The 25,089-nt window shown below is 33.6% G+C and overlaps 1 protein-coding gene across 5 annotated transcripts in view; it reads left to right on the forward strand.

Annotated features, from left to right (window-relative positions):
• Nucleotides 1-12,214, forward strand: part of LOC18595646 (uncharacterized protein YacP) — a 28,796-nt gene extending 16,582 nt beyond the window's left edge. Inside the window, exons 9-13 of one of the 5 annotated variants that reach the window (XM_007023699.2) lie at nucleotides 380-426; nucleotides 5,495-5,657; nucleotides 6,017-6,120; nucleotides 6,404-6,478; nucleotides 12,038-12,214. In XM_007023699.2, coding sequence (XP_007023761.2) covers nucleotides 380-426; nucleotides 5,495-5,600 — 153 coding nt within the window. In that variant the 3' untranslated portion in view covers nucleotides 5,601-5,657; nucleotides 6,017-6,120; nucleotides 6,404-6,478; nucleotides 12,038-12,214. Of the gene's footprint in view, nucleotides 1-379; nucleotides 427-5,494; nucleotides 5,658-6,016; nucleotides 6,630-12,037 lie in introns of those variants that run through there. The other 4 variants (XM_018123426.1, XM_018123427.1, XM_007023701.2 and 1 more) reach the window with 4 other exon arrangements.

Raw genomic sequence — 25,089 nt, forward strand, 5'->3', positions numbered from 1 at the left:
AACGAGGGAAAGAGATAGAAAATAAAAATTTAGAAGAAAATTAGAACCAGACAAAAGCACTTAAGAAGGAACAGAGGAAATCAGGGGAGAAAGAGAAGAATTTATCTGATTAAAAAGGGTTAAAAAGGGTTACTATTGATAAGTGCAGCTTGATGTTAATATGATTGCCTGTACAATTTATCTGATTTCATTCAATTAAGAGATAAGCATCCATGTTATGACACATTGTTATCCTTGATGTAGCCCTTTTTTATCGAAGTATTGTTTGTAGATGACATGGATGATATGACAGATTCTTATCCTTGTTTAACCTCTTTTTCCTGAAGTATTGTTTGCAAACTGTCATTTTTATTAATTGTTCCTCTATAATTATGTGTAGATTAATGCTTCACAGAAGGAGTTTGAGAGGATGCTTCAAGAACAAAGGTGTTCTCTAATTGGAATGAAAGCTTATAAAACCCTACACCTAAGAAATAAAAAAAATTGCATGCCATTTCTTCAGTTTATGTACTGCATTTTGAAATTACCTTACAACTAATTATGTTTTGCAATAAATTTCTTCTTATTCACTAATAGGGGATCTCAAAACGTGGTCATAATTAAATAGTATTGAGTGACATATTCTAGGTTCTAAATGGCACATTAGGCAAATATAATATCATGTTGAAGGATGAGCCCAAGTCTGAAATCATAATTCTTGTGGCCTTATCTCCTTCACATACGCCTGTAACAATAAACTAATGGCATATTGGTCATTTCTGGGAGATCTATAACCCGTTTTGTCTGCATAGTACTATGTAGAGGGTCTACTAGGGATCTCATGGGACATGACCTAAGGGAACCTTCTACCTATAAATATGACGACATAAGTACTCCAAGGTAAATTTTCCCATGCACACTTTGAAATACTGTGCCCTGTTTCACACTTCATCAAACCCACCAACTTTGGCATTGCAAGTGTTGAGAAGATGCATAAAGATTTGAAATAATTTTGAGGGATCCATTGTGCTGTCATTCCTTTCCCTTTGGAAGTTTGGAAGTGGGTGGGCTCTATGAACTAGCTCCTTAAGTAGAGTAGAGATGTCCATTGTTGGTCAATCAGTCATTTTTTTCGAGTGTACTGTACTTTCTTAGTTAAGCAGAGCTCTTTGAAAGTTGAGGCTTGTATGTGCGTTGATTGGCTCATGAGGGTTAGGTGACTCGAGATTTGGTGGATATGCTCAATGTGTTACTATTAGATTAGCATGGCAAGTGCTTGGATCTAGCTTGGTAAGTGGTTGTATTCATCTATTATGATAAAGGGGGATTGGATGGAATTTGATATAGTACTAGGTAATGGTCAGTGGCAGTGTAAAAGGTACATGGAAAGTGAAAAAAACTTGCTTGGGTGAATTGCGGTCAAGGTTGTTTGTGTGGTGGTGATTTGGGAGAGGGAATAGTTTATTGTAGGTGAAGTTAACATGGTGCAGGTGTCTAAGGTGTTGAGGAGAGGTACCAACAACGGTGGTAGTAATGGGAGAGAGGAGACCTGAAATTGAAGTTGATGGGATAGAAAGTTCCTAGTTGAAGGGATAAGTGAAGATTGAGGAGTATGCTCTAGACCTTGGGGTGATCCTAGCAAAGAATGATGGTATAGATAATGGTGTGATGGAGGAAAGTAGTAGATCAATTGCTAAGGAAGTAGGTATGGGTAGATGACATGCCCCTTTCAATCAGCCCAGAGGTGGTGTGCTGAGGAGGCCATGCTCAGGATGGACAGCATGCTGATGCTCGGGGAGTTGGCTAGGAGAACCCAGCAGAACCCATTGACTAGGCGCCAGGAAAAGTCTTGGGTAGGCCAGGTGAGACAGCCTGCAAGCCAGATAGGCTAGTCTGCATGCCCTAGTGAATTGCTAGCCCACCCAAACTGTTCAAACGGCCTGAATATTGTTCCAACAGGTAGGAACAGTATACCAACAGGTTGAAAGGCTTGGAAACACAGCAGAGGCACCTCTAAAGAGCTGTTGGAGTATGGGGACAACATGGGGTTCAAATTTTCCCCCTCAAGGGCAAGGGGCTATTGAAAAGGGGAGCCCTCTATATAAAGGACATCCTAGCCCTTTGTAAATGGGTTAGGCTACTGAGAGAGAGCTTAAGGCTTTGTAAATTTATAGAGACATTGTATTAGGAAGCTAGCAATTGTGAATACACACTTCCTTTGCCATCCTTTATTGTGCTTTACTTTTCTGCACTTTACTTTCCTTTGTTGAGTGAGCCTTTCTTGAGCGTGATCCATTCCCTTCAATGGAAAGGCCATTTAGGCTAATTTGGGTAGTGGTGAGGGTCAAGGGTTGTCCAAGGCTGCACGAGTGTTCTTAAGCAGACACCCCTTAACACCTGGTTTCAGAGTGGTGAGAGGAGAGAGCTCAGTGATCGGAAGAGAATGACGGCGTCATCATCACAACCAGATCCTACCCTGGAGGTATTAGAGGCTCGTGGGGCAGGTAGAGGTTGAGGGAAAAATGTTACTTTGAGGGAGATGATGTCCTCTATGGATGCACAACTAGCCAAGGTCGAGTTGGTTGTGGGTGAAATGAAGAAGTTCAAGGACTGAGGGATGCATCGAAGGGCTAGACTCCATGAGGAAGGAGCTCTGAGGAGAGATGCAAGGTGCCTTGAATGAGGTGGTGGATGGGATGGCACAGGTCATGGTAGTAGCCTTGATGGAAGAGCTCAGACAGCTCAAGAGTGAGCTTGCTGCGTGTCGAGCAGCCATCACCACCAGTTTGTTGTTGGGATCTTGGGGGGAAATTGCTCTGCCACGGATATGGATAATTTCGTGTGGGCCATTGAGCAGTACTTCCAAGGGATCGGCATAATAGAGGATGCTAAGGTAAACACCGTTGTTTTTTATTTGACTGGTATTGCTCTTTTGTGGGACGTCGAATGTGTGATAGAGTGAGGCACAGAGATTGCGTAATCACCACATGGGACGAATTTGTGAGGGAACTAAGGCAGCAGTTCAAGCCCGATCATGCGAAGGATGAGGCTCGAGGCAAGCTTCTCTGACTCATGCAAAGAGGTAGAGTGAGGCAGTATTGCAAGGAGTTCTCGGAGTTGATGCTGATGATACTGGATTTCAGTGAGAAGGAAGCATTCTTTTCCTTGGATGGGCTGAGACCATGGGCAAAGATCGAGTTGCAGCGTTGAGCAGTGTAGAATTTGAGTCAGGCAATGGCAGCAGCGGAATCATTGATTGAGTTTGAGTGCGTTAAACCTCTTGAATCGTGGAGTGAATGTGATGAGAGAGGACAGCAGCTCCTCATCTGACAAAGAAGAGGCTGGAGAGAAGCCGAGACACCACAAGGCCAAGATTGACGGGGCTGCCTGTGGAAGGGGCAATGTGAAAAGGCCCATGACTTGCCACTGGTGTATAGGTCCACACTAAGTGAGGGACTGCCTAGTGAGAAAGAAGTTCTCAGCCATAGAAAGGACTGAGTCAAAAAATGAGAGTAGTGGCCAATAGCATGAGGAGCCCAAGAGAGTGTTGGGGCTGGGTGCCATCAGAGAAAGGATCCATCGAGCAATAGAGGATGGGCATGATGAGGTGGTCGAGAAGTGTCATATTTCGAGACCTGGAGTACAGCCTGATCATTCTTGAGAGAGTGTGCCCAAAGAGATGCACAAGGGAAGGTGGAGCCAGAGGCTCAGAAGGTTAAGGGGATTGATGCTGGATGAGAGTGCCAAGAATTCTCTCATCATTAGATAGTGGTGGCAAGGTGCCATAGCCGAAGAGTGGGTCAGATGCAAGTGGCAGTAGAGTGCCACAAGCCCAGGCCAGAAGTGCAACTAGACAGCTCTAGAGGGTGCGCGTGGAGATAGTTTCAAGACAGCATTGCGTGAAGTGAGTGCGCACAATTGGGAAGTCTGAGGAAAAGACATACGAGACGTGCGAGGTGTGAAGCAAGGCATGGCAATACCCTAGCAATGCGGGCATTGCTCGAATGAATGGGTGTGTGCCACGCCCCTATTGATCAGCCCAAAGGTGGTGCGCTGAGGAGGCCATCAAGCACGGCACAAGAGGATGGGCAGCATGCTGATGCTCGAGGAGTTGGCCAGAAGAACCCAGCAGAACCCGCTGACCAGCTGTCAAGAATAGTCCTGGGCAAGCCAAGTGGGCCAACTTGAGCACGGCCTGCATGCCAGACAGGCCAGCCTGTGCGCCCTAATGAGTAACCAACATGCAAATAGCACGCCCACAACTATCCAACAGGCAAGAACAGTACTCCAACTGTTTGTAGGCTTGGAAATTGCATCAAAGGCTCCTCCAAAGAGCTGTTGGAGTATACGGATCACTTGGTGTTCAAAATTTCCCCCCTTGAGGCGAAGGAGTTGTAAAAGGGAGCCCTCTATATAATGGGCATCCCACACTCTTGTAAATAGGTTAGTGAGAGAAAGCTTGAGGTTTTATAAATTTGTAGAGGCATTGTATCAGGAAGCCAGTAATTGTGAAAACACACTTCCTTTGCCATCCGTTATCGTGCTTTACTTTTCCGCACTTTCCTTTTGTTGAGTGAACCCAACCTCTCTTGAGCACGATCCATTCCCTTGAGTGGAAGGGCCATCTATGCTAACTTGGGTAAGTGGTGAAGGTTAAGGGCTGTCCAAGACCGCATGAGAGTGTTCTCAAGCAAACACCCTGTGACACAGGTATGGCTCTTTCCCGCAGACTATTTGAAGTGATGATGTTGGTTCAACAAGGGGGCTTGTGGGCCGACCACTTTGATGCTTGATCATTAAGTGTGAACCTGGAACTGGTAGGTCATGTTTGTAGGTATTAGAAAAATGCTTGAGGTTATGGCTTGTGAGATCTGCTGGTGAGCCCACTTCATCATGTTGTGCAGATTGAGGTGGTTATTGGTCTATTGGCAATGACCATAATGTGCTTAGTTTGTTGGCTATGTGCGGAAGTGTAGGAGATAAGGTCACATGTATTTACAATTTGGGCCTTGGGACCATATCGCAGCTATCATAAAGGAAGCAACCATACTAGATTATTGGAGTGTTGCAGAACTTGGCAACTTAAGCTAGACTTTTTCCGTGGACTTAACTCTTAGTCTATTTAATTCCACATATCACATCTCATTTGAGAATAGTTGATACCTTCAACTGAGGGAAAGTTTCAAGGTTGTTTAACTGTTAGGAAAAGAATGCCAGCCAGCTTCACTAACATCTAAATTATGCTAGGTTTTTTTTTTTTTTTTGAAATTTCATGGTATATTGAAAACAGAGGTAAGTAAAAACTTTACCCCTGGAAAGCAACAAAGTGATTCATGTCTGTTACTGTCCAAAGTTAAGAATAACAGCCTAAATTATGCTAGTTGAACGTACCAAAGTTAGAGCAATAATTGGCTCAAGATCCAACTTAAAGTGTGGATGTTGGGTGATTGTTTGATGAAGTGTGCTGTGCAGCTTTGATACAAAATGTTTTTGATTCATCTTCTTCCTTTTTCAGATCTAGTTCATTTCAAGGTAAATTGTTAAAGCACAATCTCAATTCTGAAGTTGTTGATGCTCTTAAGGATCTAAGAAGACAGCTTTCTGAAAATGAGTCCAAATAACTATTCTGGTTTGGTGTGATGTTATTGGTTCGAGCCGGATACTGCAAAATCAAAAAGGTAATCTTAGTAGATATCTAGGTAGGTGCTAAATTCATATTCAATATAGTTGTCTCTTTTTAAGATTATTGTTGTATCTTTTTCACTTTTTTATTGCTATTGCTACTCATATCCCGCCTGGATAGACTTTGCAGCTACAATTCCTAGTTCTTTTTGTTTTCCATAAATGTTTTGAAGCCATGAGCAAGTTATTCCTTTTGTTTTTGGTAATTTATCGTCAGCTTATGAACCTTGTCTATTTACTACTAAGAACATAGATGTTACTTTTCTATTATAACGCTTTCTTTTTTCTTCTTTTTCTTTATCATTGAACTTCATGATTATTGTCCTATTAACTATCCTATTATAAATTCTAGCAGGTTTCTAGTGCAGGGGATGTTCTTCTATAAACAAATGCTTCTGGTGACTTATGAGTGGAAAGCAAGGAGTTAAATGCAACCGCAGTCCCTAAACTTATTGTGAGGTCATTTTGATTTCCTGAACTTCAAATTGTACCAATTTCCTCCTTAACCTTATTAGATGGTTTTATTTTACTTTTTTTGTCAATTTGCTCCATTGAAACTAATGAAATTGACATGTAAGCATTCACGTGACACATTGTTGCATATTTCAAAATTTTCTATAAAAGAAAAATTAAAGAAAAAAAATGCCACGTGGATGCTGGCATGTCATGCTATCACGTAAATTTTGTTAATTTTAATGGAGCAAATGGACGGAGTGGATTAAAATAGATTCATATATTATAGGGTTGAGGATCAGACAGAAACAATTTGAAGTTCTGGGACCAAAAAGATACCTTATAAAAAAAACTTGGAGGCTAGGTAAGCATATTAGCTTTTGTTGACTTGCTTGTTAGCATAATTATATTTCGATGACGCATTGCCGGTTAGAAAATTAAATAAATTGAAAGTACATATCTTTGCAAAAATGTAGTATCTTGGTAGGATATAATATTGGTGCCACTTAAAGGTATTTCCAATCTCTTTTTGTTTTTGTATCATAGTAATAAATTATTAGAATTGAAATTGTAGGAAGAACCATGCATTGAATTGTCAAAAACTTCTGATGTAAATATCAATTTTCGAATGGTCTATTTGCTTTTGCTGAAAAATCTATTGATTGGGTTAGAAATTAATATGCAACTTTTTTTTTAATACCGATTTTCATCTCACTCATGACCCAAATCTAATAATTCAAACTATTTATTTTTATTGTCCATTCTCCATTTAAATTCTTTTCATTTTCTAAAGTTGTTTTCCAATTTTTATTTTAGAAAATAGTTATAGTTGTGCAAGAAAAGAGAATGTTTGTATGAAGCAAGTTTTTGTTTATGGAGGAAGGGGTAATGATTAATTTTTTAGAGTAAATTTTACCCACATTCTTTATAATTTTAACTTTTTTCGCATAACATCTTCTAATTTGTTATTTTTTTTTTCAATTAGTACCTTGTTGAGTTGTAACAAGAGATTTACTTGTTAGTTTCACTCAATAAAATTATCAAAATATACTCAATTCAATAATTATCTTATTAAGGGATATAATTAATTGCCTTAGTTCTCATGAGAACAAAGTCTAAACCACATGGGCAAATTTTGCAGTAAGGTTGTCATTTTTGACCTTATTGTAAAGTCATCATTTTTGACCTTACTGTAAGGTCAATTAATAAAGACCATATGATCTATGAGATTAAATTACAGTCATTGATTTAAAACTCATAAAGAAACTGGTAAACCAATTCAACTGGTAAACAAAAAATCTTCCTTTTGATGGACTCTTTTTATGCCTTATTAAAAGAAATTATTTATTTTTATTTTTTTATTTAATGGTTGAAATTTCATATTATAAGTAAGATTATCACTATAATAAATCAAAAAGTCAAAATTAAAAATGTATAATAAAAAAAAACACATGTAATTTAAAATTGTCATTAAAAAACCTAGACAGTTTTTAAAAGTTATGATTAAAAATCTTCAACGTAAAGCAATAAGAATTGACATAAAAACTCATATAGGTAGAGTAATTAAATTTAAAATCTTAACGTAAATGTATAAAAGTTAACGTAACAACTCAATTAAAGAAAAAAATTTAATTTTAATGAAAAATAAATATTTAAATTTATACTCTCGAATTAAAATTGTTTAATGATATATAAATTTTAATTTTTAAATAAATAATAAAAAAAATAATTATAGTTCAAAATTGACATAGATAAGTCTTGACGTAAAACTGTAATAATTTACGTAAAAACTTATAAAGGTGAAATAATTAAATTTTAAATCTTAACTTAAATATGTGAAAGTTAACATAACAAGTCAATTAAGTAAAAAAAATCTAATTTTAGTGAAAAATAAACATTTATATTTATATTCTCAGATTAAAAGTGTTTAACAATATACAAATTTTAATTTTTAAATAAACAATAATAAAGATAAAAATCATTATAATTCAAAATTGATATAAAAAAGCTTTGACGTTAAATTGTGAGAATTGACGTAAAAACATATAAATGTGAAATAATTAAATTTTTAATCTCAACGTAAACGTGTGAAAGTTAACGTAATAAATCAATTAAGTAAAAAAAATCTAATTTTAGTGAAAAATAAATATTTAAATTTATATTTTCGGATTAAAAGTGTTTAACGATATATAAATTTTAATTTTTAAGTTTTGATGTAAAACTGTAACAATTGACGTAAAAACTTATAAAGATGAAATAACTAAATTTTAAATTTTAACGTAAATGTGTGAGAGCTAACGTAACAAGTCAATTAAGTAAAAAAAATTAATTTTAGTGAAAAAAAATTTAAATTTATATTTTTAGGCTAAAAATGGTTAATGATATATAAATTATAATTTTAAAATAAAAAATAATAATGAAAAAAATTATAATTCAAAATTAACATAAATAAGCCTTGACGTAAAACTGCAAGAATTAACGTAAAAGCTTATAAAGGTAGATTAACTAAATTTTAAATCTTAACGTAAATATTTGAAAGTTAACATAATAAGTTAATTAAGTAAAAAAAATTAATTTTAATAAAAAATAAGCATTTATATTTATATTATCGGACTAAAAGTATGTAATGATATTCAAGGTTTTACTTTTAAATAAAGAATAATAAGGATAAAAATAATTATAGTTCAAAATTGACATAAAAAAGTCTTGACGTAAAACTGTAACAATTGACGTAAAAAATTATAAAAGTGAAATAATTAAATTTTAAATCTTAACGTAAATGTGTGAGAGTTAACATAATAAGTTAATTAAATAAAAAGGTCTAATTTTAATGAAAAATAAGTATTTATATTTATATTATCGGGTTAAAAGTCTGTAACGATATACAAATTTTAATTTTTAAATAAAAATAATAAAGACAAAAATAATTATAGTTTAAAATTGAGATAGATGTCTTAACGTAAAATTGTAAGAATTGATATAAAAATTTATAAAAGTAGAATAATTAAATTTTAAATCTTAATGTAAATCTGTGAGAGTTAACGTAACAAATCAATTAAGTAAAAAAAAATTAATTTTAGTGAAAAATATATATTTAAATTTATATTTTTAGACTAAAAGTGTTTAACGATATACAAATTTTAATTTTTAAATAAAGAATAATAAGAATAAAAATAATTATAGTTCAAAATGGGCATAGAAAAATATTGACGTAAAACTGTAAGAATTGACGTAAAAATTTATAAAAGTGAAATAATTAAATTTTAAATCTTAAAATAAATGTATGAGACTTAACATAATAAGTCAATTAAGCAAAAAAAAATTAATTTTATTGAAAAATAAATATTTAAATTTATATTTTCAAAAATAAAAGTATTTAATGATATACAAATTTTAATTTTTAAATAAAAATAATAAGGATAAAAATAATTATAGTTTAAAATTGACATAGATAAATCTTAACGTAAAACTGTAAGAATTGACATAAAAACTTATAAAAGTGAAATAACTAAATTTTAAATCTTAACGTCAATTTGCAAAAGCTAACGTAATAAGTTAATTAAGTAAAAAAGTCTAATTTTAATAAAAAATAAGCATTTATATTTATATTATCAGGCTAAAAGTATGCAACGATATTCAAATTTTTATTTTAAATAAAGAATGATAAAGATAAAGATAATTATAGTTAAAAGTTACTATTGAAAAAGGTTAACGTAAAATTGTAAGAATTAACGTAAAATTTTATAAAAATGAAATAAGTAAATTTAAAATTTTAACATAAATATGTGAGAGTTAACGTAACAAGTTAATTAAGTAAAAGAATTTAATTTTAATAAAAACAAACATTTAAATATATATTCTCGGACTAAAAGTGTTTAATGATATATAAATTTTAATTTTTTAAATAAAAAATAATAGGATAAAAATAATTATAGTTCAAATTTGATATAGAAAAACCTTGATGTAAAACTGTAAGAATTGACGTTAAAACTTATAAAGGTGGAATAATTAAATTTTAAATTTTAACGTAAATGTGTGAGAGTTAACTTAACAAGTCGATTAAGTAAAAAAATCTAATTTTAGTGAAAAAATATTTAAATTTATATTCTCAAATTAAAAGTGTTTAACGATATACAAATTTTAATTTTTAAATAAAAAATAATGAGAATAAAAATAATTATAATTTAAAATTAACATAGATAAACTTTAATGTAAAACTGTAATAATTGACGTAAATACTTATAAAAGTGAAACAATTAAATTTTAAATCTTAACATAAATATGTGAGAGTTAACGTAACAAGTCAATTAAATAAAAAAAATTAATTTTAGTGAAAAATAAATATTTAAATTTATATTTTTGAGCCAAAGTATTTAACGATATATAAATTTTAATTTTTAAATAGAGAATAATATCAATAAAATAATTATAGTTCAAAATTGATATAGATAAATCTTGATGTAAAACTGTAGCAATTGACTGTAAAACTTATAAATGTGGAATAACTAAATTTTAAATCTTAACGTAAATGTGTAAGAGTTAACGTAACAAGTCAATTAAATAAACAAAATAGTCTAATTTTAGTGAAAAATAAATATTTAAAAATATATTCTCTGATTAGAAGTGTTTAACGATATATAAATTTTAAGTTTTAAATAAAGAATAATAATAATAAAAATAATTATAGTTAAAATTAGTATAGATAAATCTTGACATAAAACTATAACAATTGACATAAAAACTTATAAAGGTGAAATAACTAAATTTTAAATTTTAACGTAAATGTGTGAGAGTTAACATAATAAGTTAATTAAGTAAAAAAGTATAATTTTAATGAAAAATAAGCATTTATATTTATATTATCGAGCTTAAAGTATGTAATCATATTCAAAATTTTATTTTAAATAAAGAATAATAAAGATAAAGATAATTATAGTTAAAAGTTGCTATTGAAAGGTTTGGCGTAAAATTGTAAAAATTAATATAAAATCTTATAAAAGTGGAATAAGAAAATTTAAAATCTTAACGTAAATGTGTGAGAGTTAATGTAATAAGTGATAATAATAATTTTTATTAAATTAATTAATTAAATATAATTTTAATATTAAAAAGAATAATATTCTTATAGTTTAAAGTAAAAAATAAAATAAAATTAAAAGTTAAATAACTTTTAAAGTAAACTAAATAAATTTAAAAATTATCTACATTGTTATCCTAAAATGAATAAATTTAAAAATTAAATATATTGTTTACCTGTTAACCTGTTTAACAGGTTTTTATTATTTTTTGAAAATTTTATTTATTGACCTAATGTTAGATTTACTGTAGCGTTCACCCTAAATACATGTTGCTAATTGAAAAAGGAAATTGCAATGTGCTTTGTCTGAAAAATTAAAATCATAAGACATGGCGCTGAATGTTGACTCTTTACCAAAATTTTCTCAAAGAAACGCTAGCCAATGACAAGTGGACAACTCAAGGGGTGAAAAAACACAAAGAAATTTAAGAAAAGATCAAATTGCATAAATATATGAATTAGTGTCCGAGTTTTGAGTATATATTTGGGATCCATGTGTTTGCAAAAATGGCCTTTTAGAAAATTTATTTTAGCATTTTTTGGTATTTGAGTAGAGTGTTTAATGGTCAACCGGAATGGCAAAAAGAGTTGATAGGAAAAAACACATTGGATAAAGGAAATTATAAATATTTCCATAAACTCACACATATTGATGGTAAAAATTCAATATGATTAAAATAAAAATAATAAAATTCAATATCAAGTTATAATATAGTAACAATCTTAGTATTTATCTCTTGGTTATTCGTGCCTATTTCTTCTCCAAAATTGACTAAAATTAAAACTTAAATAGATACTTTTTCTTGTTTTATTTTTCTAATTGTTTTTTCTCTTGGCCATTCTAAGTTATACGAAGTGGGCCACATCCAACAAAATAAACAAGGTTGGGCCTCTGCAAGCCCGCCAGGCAAATATCATAACTTTTGAGCCGTTGAGGGTTTAGAAGTCGGACCTAATTGGTTGGTGAGGCCTGAATCTGCATTGGGTTTCGCATGGACTGCCACTCTCAGATCACAACAAAAAGAAGTAGCACTTTCAATGAATACATAGCTTTACTTTCATACCAAATAGGAACATTACTTTATGCACCGATTGGAGTCTTAAATCTTCACAAAGAGCATAGAGATTAATTATTTTATGATTGATGTCATGTTTTAATTATTTCTTCATTTTAAATCAATTAATTAATAATTTTGCTTCTTATCTTTCGGTTTGGTTTTAGGATTATTATTCTAAACATCAAAATTGGAGTCTTTGAATTCCACAAATGAATTTATAAACAACTTCCATTTGTCTGTGTAATAATTATATTAATTCATTGATTTCCTTAATCCAACCATAAAAAGACATGCCACATTCATATAAATTCGCTTGTGAAATTTAAAATCTTTATTTTTGGTGTATAAGATAGCCTTTTGTTGATTTAGAAGTTATTATCCTATAACCGACCTTGATTTTTTTTTTACTCCAAAAATATGTCCATAAGGTTGCCTCATATCTATATAAGAATTATATTAATTTATTTAATTATACCTTATTAAACATGTAATATTTGACAAATTTTATATTATTTTGTTAATAAACTGACATCATCTCATATCCCGATAGTTTTAATAGTTTATAGAAGATATTTATTGTCACTATATCAAATATAAATCTAAAAAATTAATAAGAAAATCATTGCAAAAAGGAAATTATAACAATTCCTTGTTATGACTTGTCCAAAGGTCGATATTTTGAAATCAATTAGTGGAAAAAATTCAATACCAAGTCATGTTATTTTATCCCTGGGTTGTTATCCAATATTGACTAGCATTAAAGCGTGATTGGATACATTTTCTTCCAGCGGGAGGAGATCCGCTCGACTTTTTTTGAGGTGGGCTACATAGCAACAGAAGAACATAAGGTATTGGGCCCATCAAAGCCCATTCAAATATCCTAACATTTGATGACGAATAGGAACATTTTTTTTATACAGCGATTGGAGTTCAGAACTTTACAGAGGGCTTGGAGATTGTCAGTACCATACACCGATGGTAGAGGGTTAAATGTACTTCTTTTAGAGAAAAAAATGTTATCTATATAAATTAATTATTTTATGATTGATGTCTTGTTATAATTATTTCTTCAGTTTTAATCAATTAATTAATACTTTTGCTTCTTATCCTTTGGTTTGGTTTAGGATTATTATTCTTAACATCAACAACGGAGCTTTTGAATTTCACAAACAAATTTATATACAACTGCCATTTGTCTATGTAATAATGATATTAATCAATTGACTTCCTCAAACAAACCATAAAAGAAAATGTGACACCAATATAAACTCGCTCGGGAAATTTAAAAATTTTATCATTGGTGTATAAGATAATGTTCTGTTGATTTATAAATTACTACCCTGTAACCGACATTGATTTTTTTGAGCTCCATAAGGTTGCCTCATATTTATATAAGAATTTATTTAATTATACATTAATAATAAACATGTAATATTTGACAAATGATCTGTAATTATTTATTATTATAAAATTGGTATGTAAATAACAATAAGTAGTGATGTGGCATGATAAGAATAAGCCACATCACTAGCTTTTTGGAAGCCCTCATTTAGTAGGCTACGGTGGAAAGGTCGGATTGGGCAAATGTTATTAAATACCACCGCAACGGCCAGACTGTCAGTCGTTTGGGCCTTTTTCTGTGTCTGACTCTGTTTGACATTTTGCTGTTGTTACAAATGTTCACGTGTTCTTCCGCCCTGGCACTCGAAAAAAGTTAAATAAAAGTTATCTCAGAGAGAACCTACGGAATTGAGGTAGCCATCAGATCAGGTTGAGAATCCAGGAAAGGAATTGTGCACATGCAGAGTGAGAAAGGACAGAACAGTATGAATGGGAGTGAGAGTCTGTCTGAGTCAGTGCACTTAGGCGAGTCAACGCGTTGCAGAGACTGTAACGGATATGATTCACAGGATACCTGCTTCCTTATTTACTCTCAGAGGCTGACAGCTCTCTCCCCCTAACAAAACGGGTACAAAAATTCAGTTCAGCTCCATCAAGAAGGAAATAAATGAACTAAGTCAGAGGGTCAAAACGGGGTGGTCCCGGCCCCATCCCAGTCAAGTCATATGGTCAAGCTTTGACTCCTTCATTTAAATCCAACGGTGGCGGTGGACCCTCCCATGTTTCTGTGATGGTTGATGATTGATGATTGATGATGATGCTGATGTAACCCGTCAAGTCACTGTGTTCTGGTTTGTCTTTTTATGTGCAAACTGGAAATGCAATTAAACATGATCTGCTCAGTTCTTGATCACCACCCTCTCTGATGTTGCATTTCTACAATTAAGAGTCGGCAACATTTGCAAGCCCACATCTTTAACTAACATCAAAACTGAATCTTTGTATATGGATATTTATGGAAAGGAATTTACTTGTATGGTCATGCACTTGAAGTTTTATATCTATTCAATATTCAAATTATATTGATAAAAAATATTATTTTAATATATATATTTATTAGTTAAAATTTACTTCGTTATCAAAGCGAATGATTAAAAATACGTAATTAATTTTACATTGATGTGACAGGATATTTCTCCCCTCTCTCTATATATGTATTATCTGTTTTAAAATTTTCTTTCCCCACACAATTGGCAAATCTTCTAACAGTTGCAATATGATAAGGAGGTCTGACCACTGACCATGACTATGACCAGCTCTACTTTGATCGCAATTAATCATGTCCTTTTGGGTATTCTAGGGTTGGACTACTACCAAACTTTTCTCATATTAACCTGCAGTTATGATGTTACCAACTTCACCCATATTTGCTTTATATTCTTCAGCCATCATAAAGTGCATGATTCAAAAATCGTATCCCTTTCCCTCTCTCTCTCTCTCTCTCTTTTTGAAGAAAAAAGAAGTAATGCTACATTATATGTAAGATAAACACACCTTCCCTTTGCAAATGGAAGTTTTCTTTGATCTAGTTTTGAGACCTTTCTTATAAGTTTGATAAACAGTAATTACCATAAAATTTAAGGTTGGTCCAATTGGTTAATTTATTTTCCTCATAGTAAAAGTTATGAGTTTGAACATGAGTGGTTCCTACTTGACACTATCTAGAATACAAGTCCCTTCACTATATAAGTAGGAAAACTGCACAACAACTGCATTTTAGTTTGAGACTGAAGCACCTAAACGTTAGAATCTTTGACTAATTATCGGTTTGGAAGTGCAAAAAGAAAAACAAATCTTTGACTAAATAATTAACATAATATCTGCTTTCTTAGAGGGCGGGGTCTGGTAAACATGCAGCTCATTTCCAGATGACCGATTTTGTTCACTGCATTCAAACTTCTATTAACGAGCCTAAAAATCGTAAAGAGGGAACTTTCGAGCAACTTATTTGCTGTATTAATTTGACCTTATCTGTGGACAACGTCGTGGTTCCCAGATATTTGAAAAGAGAATCAATAATCGAGAAAATAAGGTGGAAAATCATCAATAAACAACTCTTATATATATATTGGGCCAAAATAAACAACTTATATTCAATGTCCCCTGAGGGACACCTATGGGTTATAGTTTAAGATTTCATTTTAGAGGTCTCAAATTCGAATCCTAAAATGGGTATATAATGAAATTTATGAGATGAGAGGGGAATACTCTTCACTTTGTTGCTTGTTGGATTGTTTACTTGAATATTTTGGGAACTTGAATTTAAGGTGTGAGATTTAACAAGTTTGTTAGTGTAACATTCATAATTTTCAGTGTAAATTAAATTAATTGAGAATGATTTATGAAATATATTGAGTCTTGAGGACTTTGATGATATGCTAAATATGCCAAGTGTATGGGAATATATATATAGACACTTAGGAAAATTTTCTTGAAAATATGTGATAAATCTTATAGATTTGATTTGAATTTTAGTGGTTATGTGGATTGTGACTTAAGTAGGAATGATCTTGGGGTGTTAAATGTGGATTTTTGGAAGTTTAAGAAGCTGAAAAATCTACCTATAGGAGAAAATGAATCGATACATTTCCCAATGTATCGATACATTCTTGGCAGAATGAATAATATAAGGCGTACAGGGGATTTTCTATCAATACATTAGGAATGTATCGATAGATTTGAATAAGGATGAACATTTATTGATACATTGTCAAATGTATTGATAGATTTGAAGCAGAGAGCACCCAAGGGGAAAAAGTATTAATAAATTCTTTCATGTATCGATACATTTTGGGCAATGAGCATTTTGCTTGATTTCTATTGATACATTACCCAATGTATCGATATATTTGGTTGAAACTAGTATCAATGTATTGATACATTATTGGGTATTGGCAAAAATAAAAAAGATTTTGGGCTATTCGCCCATTCAAACAAACCCTAAACCCCATTCTCTTTCTACCACTTTAAAAACCATAACCCCCAAACATATTTTTGGAGTGGATTGGAGCTTGGGAAACTCCTTTAGAGGTAAGATTACACATTTTTACCAATTGATTTTCAATTTAACCAGTTAACAACCAAGAAATTCGATTTATTCCAGCTTTTGTGAGTCCCCCTCGATTTGTTAGAATTTGGAGCTTAGATTGGTGCAATCCAACTTTTAAAGTATGGGTTTAACTCATTGTTGAAGGATTTGAGCTTGTATAATGGATTACTAAAAATTTAGCTATTTTTGAAAAGCTAGATATTTTTGACAGCTAAGAAATAAATATTTTTATGATGTTTTGATGTGTTTAAAAGGAACTTGGGGATAATTAACTCGTGGGTGAGCTAAAAGATGGTTGGAGGCCAAGGGTCAGAACTTGGTTGTGGGTGCACCTTCGACTGTCACTGTGAGTGGGTTTAATTAAAATGCATGTGATACATGATGCAAAATAGATGCACTGCCATGGTACTAAAATATGTATGTAGGCCTAGATGAATATGCCTAGGTTAGAGAAAAAAATATATGTGATTATGTGCCGTGTTGTGTGCTTTAGTGCAAGCCACATAGTGGCCTATATTGTGTGAGCCTAGATTAGGAAGTCTAGTGACGATGATGAAAGTCTAGGAGTAAATTACTTAAGACGAATGATTTTTAGAGAGTTTGAACATTTGATGTCTTAGAAATTTAAGGGCACTTAATACCGTATCAAGCTTGTAAACAATTGAAGCTCGTTAAATATGATTTGTAATTTGATGTGGACATATGGGATTGTCGAAGACATAATGGCCTTGTTTGTGGATTTGTATTCTGTCTAAAGAATGGGTTCCAAATGTTGATTTGATTTGAGGTTGAGTGGAGTCCTATTCCTTGTGACATTGTTCTATACTTGTAGGGATGGTGGTATTAGTCCCGCCAATGATTCCCACCTACATTGCTTTGATGCCATTCATTGAGATTACTCCGAATGATGACTCTGCTTTGATGCCACCCATTTGAGATTACTTCGAGTGATGTCATCCGTTAGGAGATTACTTTAGACGATGACTTTGATTCTGCGCTTGTTGTTTTGGCACGCGCGTGATTTGATTCTCTACTAGTAGTTTAGCCCTAAGTATGATTTGACTTTGCTGATTAGCCACCGTGTGTGATTTGATGATATCTAGGGAAGGACCACTCCACAATTGTGATATGATTTGTGAACGATATGACATAACCTCGAATAGGCTTAGAAAAAAAATGATTTGAAATTCATAAGATACCTTGGCAACAAGTGTGTGCCAATTGATATTCACATTGATATGGCTTTGGAGATAAGTCTAGTGACATATTTTTGTGGAGACTCCTAAGGATGATTGATATGCCTTTAACATTGGAAATGCTTGTCAAAATATTTGGTTGCACTGATAGTGCATTAAATATATATATATATATATATATATATATTAGTCTAATATTTATATGTTTGATTTATCTGTATCCTTTATTGAGTATTAGATGACTCACCCACTTTTGTACCATGAGCAAATAAATTGGCCATAAGACTACGCGGTAAAGGTCGTCCATTGACAGACCAATTTTGGCGTCTGGTAGGTCTTCATTCCGACATGTCCACTTTGCTGAGTCTGTCATGAACTTCTGCCTTTGGATTTTGGTTCAGTGGTTATTCATGTAGGCATGACGTGCCATTCAAACTTGTATTAAAAGTTGTTAAGTACGAACCCGCTTAGTTGGCCAATGTATGGCTTTATGGATAATGTATTAATATTGTGTGCAAATTATGTGCCCAAGGGCAACGTTTACATATTTGAGTTTAAATATTATATGAATATATGAGTTTGGAAACCCTTGGCTATGTGTGTATGATTTGGAATTCCAAGGCTTGCTTGGGTCCGCGAGCTTCACTTGTCGAACTTGTGCATTGGTCATGGATCTTTGGGTTTAGGTCGTGACAAAGTTAGTATTAGAGCCTAAGTTTTAGAGTGTCCTAGGTCATCTTATGTCTGTCAATGGAGTGTTGGGATTAGTGCAAAGTCTTGTTCATGGTTTCTGATTGCAGCATAATTCATGTGTGAAAGGCTACATAAATTCCCAAGTTCTTAGTAACAAACACTTATTGGATGACGAACTTTGAAAATTTTTGAATATGGTGTTGCTTTGTCTTGGTACAAGATGCCGTCCTAAAACGAGAGCTAGCTCAAGGGCCATAAAAGAGCAAGATGCCTTGGAGGAGCCTATGGAACAACCACGAGTGTCCACTTAAGGAGTCGTGGTAGAAATGGAGCTATTAGATGTGCTTAAAATGTGGAACCCAGTTACATGTATATGGGTGATGAGAATGTGGAAGTTGGGGATGACTAAACCCTATAAGAAGAGGTTTCACCCTAGAAGATCGAGTGGTAGGGCTACAAAGTTTGGCTAATGAGTGTGCTAAGTTTCGTAATAGAGGTGAGGCACAATCTAAGGAATGGGTTGATTTTAGTTTGCAAGGTCCAGACTATGTGGCTCAATATGAACATTCGAGAGGGGCTATTGAGGTTACCTTGGTAGATTTTATGAAGCTTATGGCTTCGTCTTTTACTGATTCAAATGTAGAGGAAGATAGATAAAAATTTTTGGAAGAAATGGAATGTATCTGTTTTACTTTGAGATACTCCTTATACCAATCAGTGGAATTGGTGGGGTTTAAACTAAAAGATGTGGCCAAAATATGGTTTATCTCCTTCAAAAGAATAAGCTATCAGGGTCAGTTTTGATAACTTTGGAGGAATTTGTCTAAGCTTTTCTAGATCACTTTTTGCCTGAGAGTGTAAGAGACGCTACGACATAAGAGTTTGAAACATTGGTACAGACCCCAAACATGATAGTGACAGAGTATGATGTTTGTTTCACTCAATTCTCTAGATATGTTTTTAACTTGGTCTTAATTGAGCAAAAGAAGATCAAGAGATATATTTAGGGACTGATGGAGCCACTGTTAAGAGTTTTTGCCACCCAGAGGTTTGCTTCCTATGCCGCAGTGGTAGCTGTGGCTAGAATGATTGAAACTAGGAGAATGGAATCTAGATTATAAAGAAGTAAGGGTCAAAGAGCTCAAACACAAGGCCAATAGAGTTGTAGAGATTCTAGCACTACTAAAAGTTCAATATTTATACACCATTAGAGTCATGAGGGAACCATTCCTATACATAGGCCACCTAGGAATAGTGATTCATTTAGCCCATCTTCTAGATGAGATTATTCTAGTGGAGCAACTAACTTGGACCTTAGATAGAGGGGTGTTTTATGTAATTATTGGGGAAAGGCACATGATGGACTGTGCCATAGAGTAGCTGGGTTATGCTTTGGATGTGATCAATTTAGGCATTTGATGAGAGATTGCCTAATGCAAAGGCAGCCAATAGAGGTTGACCATGGATATGTGAGACAAGTTGCAACTACCTCGCTTAGAATGACAGTGTTTGGGAAGAATGTTGGAGGTGACAAAGGCAAGGGTATAACCTCATCATCTCAAGGTAGATTGGCACAATCGACTAATGATGGTGGAAGTCAAGTGCGGGTGTTTGCTCTGACACCCCAAGACGCTTAGACTTCCAATGCAGTGGTCACAACTATACTTCCTATTTATGGTACCAAAGCTTTAGTTTTGTTTGATCTCGGATCAACACATTCCTTTGTGTCACCACACTTTGTGCCAAAGTTAGATTGGTTTTGTTGTAATATGGAGGAACCCCTGATTATGACTATTCTCTTAAATGAGGCATTTGTGGTAGAGTATGTGTATAAGTCTTGCATGGTCTGCATTAAGGACAAGGACACGTTAGTAGACTTGGTGCTGTTGTTGACTTTAAATTTTGTCGTAATCTTGGGAATGGACTACTTAGTGTCATATTTTGCTAAAGTAGACTACCAACATAAGCTTGTGAAGTTTAAGTTCTTGGGGAAACCTTTGTTTGTGATCTATGGACACGACAGTCCAATGTTATGGAAGTCATATCAGTTATGGCCATTAGACGTTTGCCAGAGCAAGAAGGCCAAGGGTATCTACTAATGACAGGAGATGTTTCAATGAATGAAGGGAATGTGGATAATGTATGGGTAATAGGTGAGTATTCGGATGTATTTTTGGAAGAATTACCCGGATTGCCTTTTGAAAAGGAGATTGAATTTCTTATTAATTTGGTTTCGGATATGAAGCCAATTTCTATATCTCTTTATCGAATGGCACCGGCTGAATTAAGAGAGTTTAAAGAGCAATTGGAGAATTTATTGAGCAATGGCTTTATACGCCTAAGTGTTTCACCTTAGGCAGCTTTGGTGCTATTTGTTAAGAAGTAGAATGGTAGCCTTTGGTTGCGCATAGACTACCAGTAGTTTGATGGATTTGGCTATAGATGGCATGCTCAAAATACGTAGCGGAAAGAAAATTAAAAACTTTATAACTAAACAACAAAACATGCCTCCACCCATGGATCACCTTGGTGATATTTAACACATAAAAGCACAAAATAAATTATTTTTTAGAAAGTTACCTTGCCATGTAATTTCGTAATCACGATGACACTTTTTGAAGCAATCCCGCGAACACCACAAGGAGCAAAAACCCTAGCTAATCAAGTGCTTGGCCTCCAATGGTAGTACACACGATTGCACTTGAACCTTCAACAAAGGAAGTAGTTTTTAACTATACTTTATGCTAATAAAAAGGACAACGATTGTCTTTTTCTTTTTTTTTCATAATCTTAGTTGAACCTTTCTCGAAAATTGCTTCATAAGCAATTTTCTCTTTCACATAAAGGGAGTGGTGGCAAAGAAAGAAAACGTTTTTCTTTTTTTTGACAAAAACTACGTTTTCTTCAACTGTGAAAAACTCTCATATGGAAAAATATTTAAAAGGTGACTTATATAGTTAGGTTAAAATAACTTCAATTTTGAAATTAAGCCCTCAATTTTATAACACATTATAATATTGGGCCTATTACTTAATTAAACTCTTTTAATTAAGTCTTTGGAAATTAAAATCAAAATTAATTTCCTTTATATTTTGCAATCAAGGCCTTATAGTTATAACTATTTATAATTATGAGAAAAACTTAATTAAACTCTTTTAATTAAGTTTATAGAAGTTAATTACCTAGCATTTGATTTAAGTCTAAGTTAAATCGTCACTCTCCCAATTTAATTCAAATGCAATCATTGTATGTGACTCGTTAGGTTTCCAACATATTGGCAATGGAATTGATTAATGACTTAATTGATTAATATAAATTTCAATCAGTTAGTTTATAATCAATTCCATAGACCAAGATTGGCATCTAGCAATGCATCATGGCCACCTAATTGTTGGGAGAGTCAAAGGGTTCTTTGACAACCTTTCAGTGTACAGTCTATCAGTGTAATTCATTAACTCATCATATATCTCGGAGATGATAAGAGCTTGGTACAATGTCTACTTTTATTGACCTCCATATTTGTTCCTGCAATTATAGCATTAGCTTTATAGAGAGTTATGAAACCTTTTTCATAATCTCCATGTCGCCTTGGCCAAGGACTTCAATAAGCTAATGTTAACCAAGAACTGATAGAATATGTCCTCTAAAACACTTGAGGTGATGATTTCTATCTTGATTACTCATTTGCCTTCACATGCTTCATACTATACCCAAAAGCATCCTGTTTTGGCATCCTTGGTTAGGCACTCATAGGGATGAAATGAAAGCATAGCACTCTACATATAAGACAACCTAGTGTCTCAAGTCTAGGGAGTATTTACATGACTGACACATGAGAAGTGTTGCATAGACACTAGAGTGTATTACCAAATGCACTTTTCATGGAGGGTCATGTTTAGTGAACTTGTTCTCCCAAGCAAGCACTTATATTCTAGTTCCAAGTATCTCTATACTTCAATCTATGAGATTGATTGCTTACTTCCAAAGAAAGGAACATAGAATATACTAGTCTCTAAGCATCATTGATGTCTAGTCTCAATGATACATTGACCAGGAACATTTTGAGATTATGCTTTGATGCATAGGAATCTCATAACTGCAACCTATTACAGTTTTCTTGCAAGGCATATTAATCTCATGGACTTCATCCAATTAGACTTATAACTCATTATAATTAATGTCTTATTGATGAAGGAAAACCTCTAATCATTCAACATGAATGAAACTATTGCATGATTGGAATCAAGCCTCAACCAATCCCAATTGGCTACAGGACTCATCCCAACATAGCTTAATAAAGTGACAATAAAGAATAAATATCCATTTATGAGGATCGATGACTTGTTTGATTAGTTGCAGTGTAATGTGCTTTTCCAAGATTGACCTATGCTCGGGGTATCACCAATTGAGAATATGAGAGGGCTATATACCTAAGACAACGTTTCACACATGCCACGGGCACTATGAATTCTTGATGATGTCATTTGGACTCACCAATGCACTTGCATCATTTATGTACTTATTGAATAAGGTCTTTCAGGCATATACAGATAGATTTGTGGTCATGTTTATAGACGACATATTGGTGTATTCTAAGAGCTTGGAAGAACATGCACAACATTTGAGAATCGTGTTTCAAACTTTGAGAGAGTATTAATTGTATGCTAAATTTTTGAAATGCGAATAATAAAGTAAGTTTCTTGAGACATGTGGTGTTAGAACAATGGGTACAAGTTGATCCTAGTAAGCTGGAGTGTGTAACAGAAGTTAGAAGTTTTCTAGGTTAAGTTGGATATTACAAACGTTTTGTACTTGACTTTTCTAAGATTGCATCCTCTTTAACAAGATTGACTCAAAAAGGAGTTAAGTTTGATTGGTCCAATACATATGAGACTAGTTTTAAGAAGCTTAAGGCCTGTCTCACTTCTACATCAATGTTGAGCCTACCGTGTATTGCAATACATCACGGATTAGATTGGGTTGTGTGTTGATGCAACATGGGAAAGTCATAACATACGCTTCCCGACAACTAAAAAGGCATGAACAGAACTACCCTACACATGACCTAGAGATGGTAGCAATTGTATTCGCTTTGAAAATATGGGGCCATTGTCTTTGTGGTGAGACTTACAAAATATATACTGATCACAAGAGTTTAAAGTATATATTTTAGAAGAGGGATTTGAATCTGAGACAACGTAAGTGGTTAGAGTTATTGAAAGACTATGACTACACCATACTTTACCATCCCTGCAAGGCAAATGCAATGGTGAATGCCTTGAGCTTGAAATCAATGGGGAGTTTGGCACACGTAAAAATGGAGAGACAATCTTTGTTGTTGAGTTTATAAGATTTGGGTAATATGGGTGTACATTTTGAGGTTAATGATTCCAATGCCTTGATGGCACATTTTAGAGTTCGTCAAATGATTTTAGATCGAATTAAAGTTACCCAAGACTAAGATGAATGTTTGGTGAAAATATTGAAGGACATGAGTGAAGATAAAGCTTGAGACTTTGTGTATGATGCTGATGGTTTGATGAGGTATCGATCTTCGGTTTATGTGCTAGATATAGAAGGTTTGAGGAATGAGTTTTGGAAGAAGCTCATGTTGCAGCCTATGTGATACACGTAGGAGCCACCAAGATGTATCATGATTTAAAGTTTATTTATTGGTGTCTAGGATTAAAGAAAGACGTGGTTGAATATGTCTTTAAGTGCTTGACATGTCAGCAAGTGAAGGCTAAACATTAGAGACCTTTAGGATTGCTACAACTGTTATTGATACCCGAATGGAAGTGGAAACATGTAGCCATGGACTTTGTAATGGGTTTACCATGAGCTAAGGGTGGCTATGATGCCATTTGGGTGATAATTGATCAACTAACTAAGTCAGCCCACTTTCTCCTAGTCAAGACTAAGTATGGAGTGGCTGGGTACACCCAAATTTATATTAATGAGATTGTAAGGCTACATGGTGTTCCAGTAGTGATAGTGTCTAACAGAGGAGCGTAGTTGATGAGTCAATTTTATAGGAAATTGCAAGAGGCCTTAGGTACAAGATTGGAATTTAGTATGTCTTCCATCCATAAATGGATGGCCAATCTCAATGCACCATTCAGACACTCGAAGATATGTTGAGAGCAATTATACTCAACTTTAGAGTTTCATGGGACCATTAGTTGCCTTTGATTAAGTTTGCTTATAATAATAGTTACCAAGCCTCGATTAGTATAGCTCCATATGAAGCTTTGTATGGGTAAAAATGTAAGGTGCTTATTGGTTGGCTTGAAGTTAGGGAACGAAAACTCTTAGGATTGAAAATGGTCTAAAAAGCTTAGTGATGTATCCATGAGATTCGAGAAAAGGTGTTAATGGCTCAAATTAGCCCAAAATCTTACACCGATAATAGGCGTAGACCTTTGAAGTTTGAAGTAGGCAACTATGTGTTTTTAAAAATCTCGCCAACCAAGGGAATTAAGAGATTTGGAAAGAAGGGGA

This window comes from Theobroma cacao, chromosome 6, assembly GCF_000208745.1.
Source record: "Theobroma cacao cultivar B97-61/B2 chromosome 6, Criollo_cocoa_genome_V2, whole genome shotgun sequence".
In the NCBI taxonomy this organism is placed as follows: domain Eukaryota; kingdom Viridiplantae; phylum Streptophyta; class Magnoliopsida; order Malvales; family Malvaceae; genus Theobroma; species Theobroma cacao.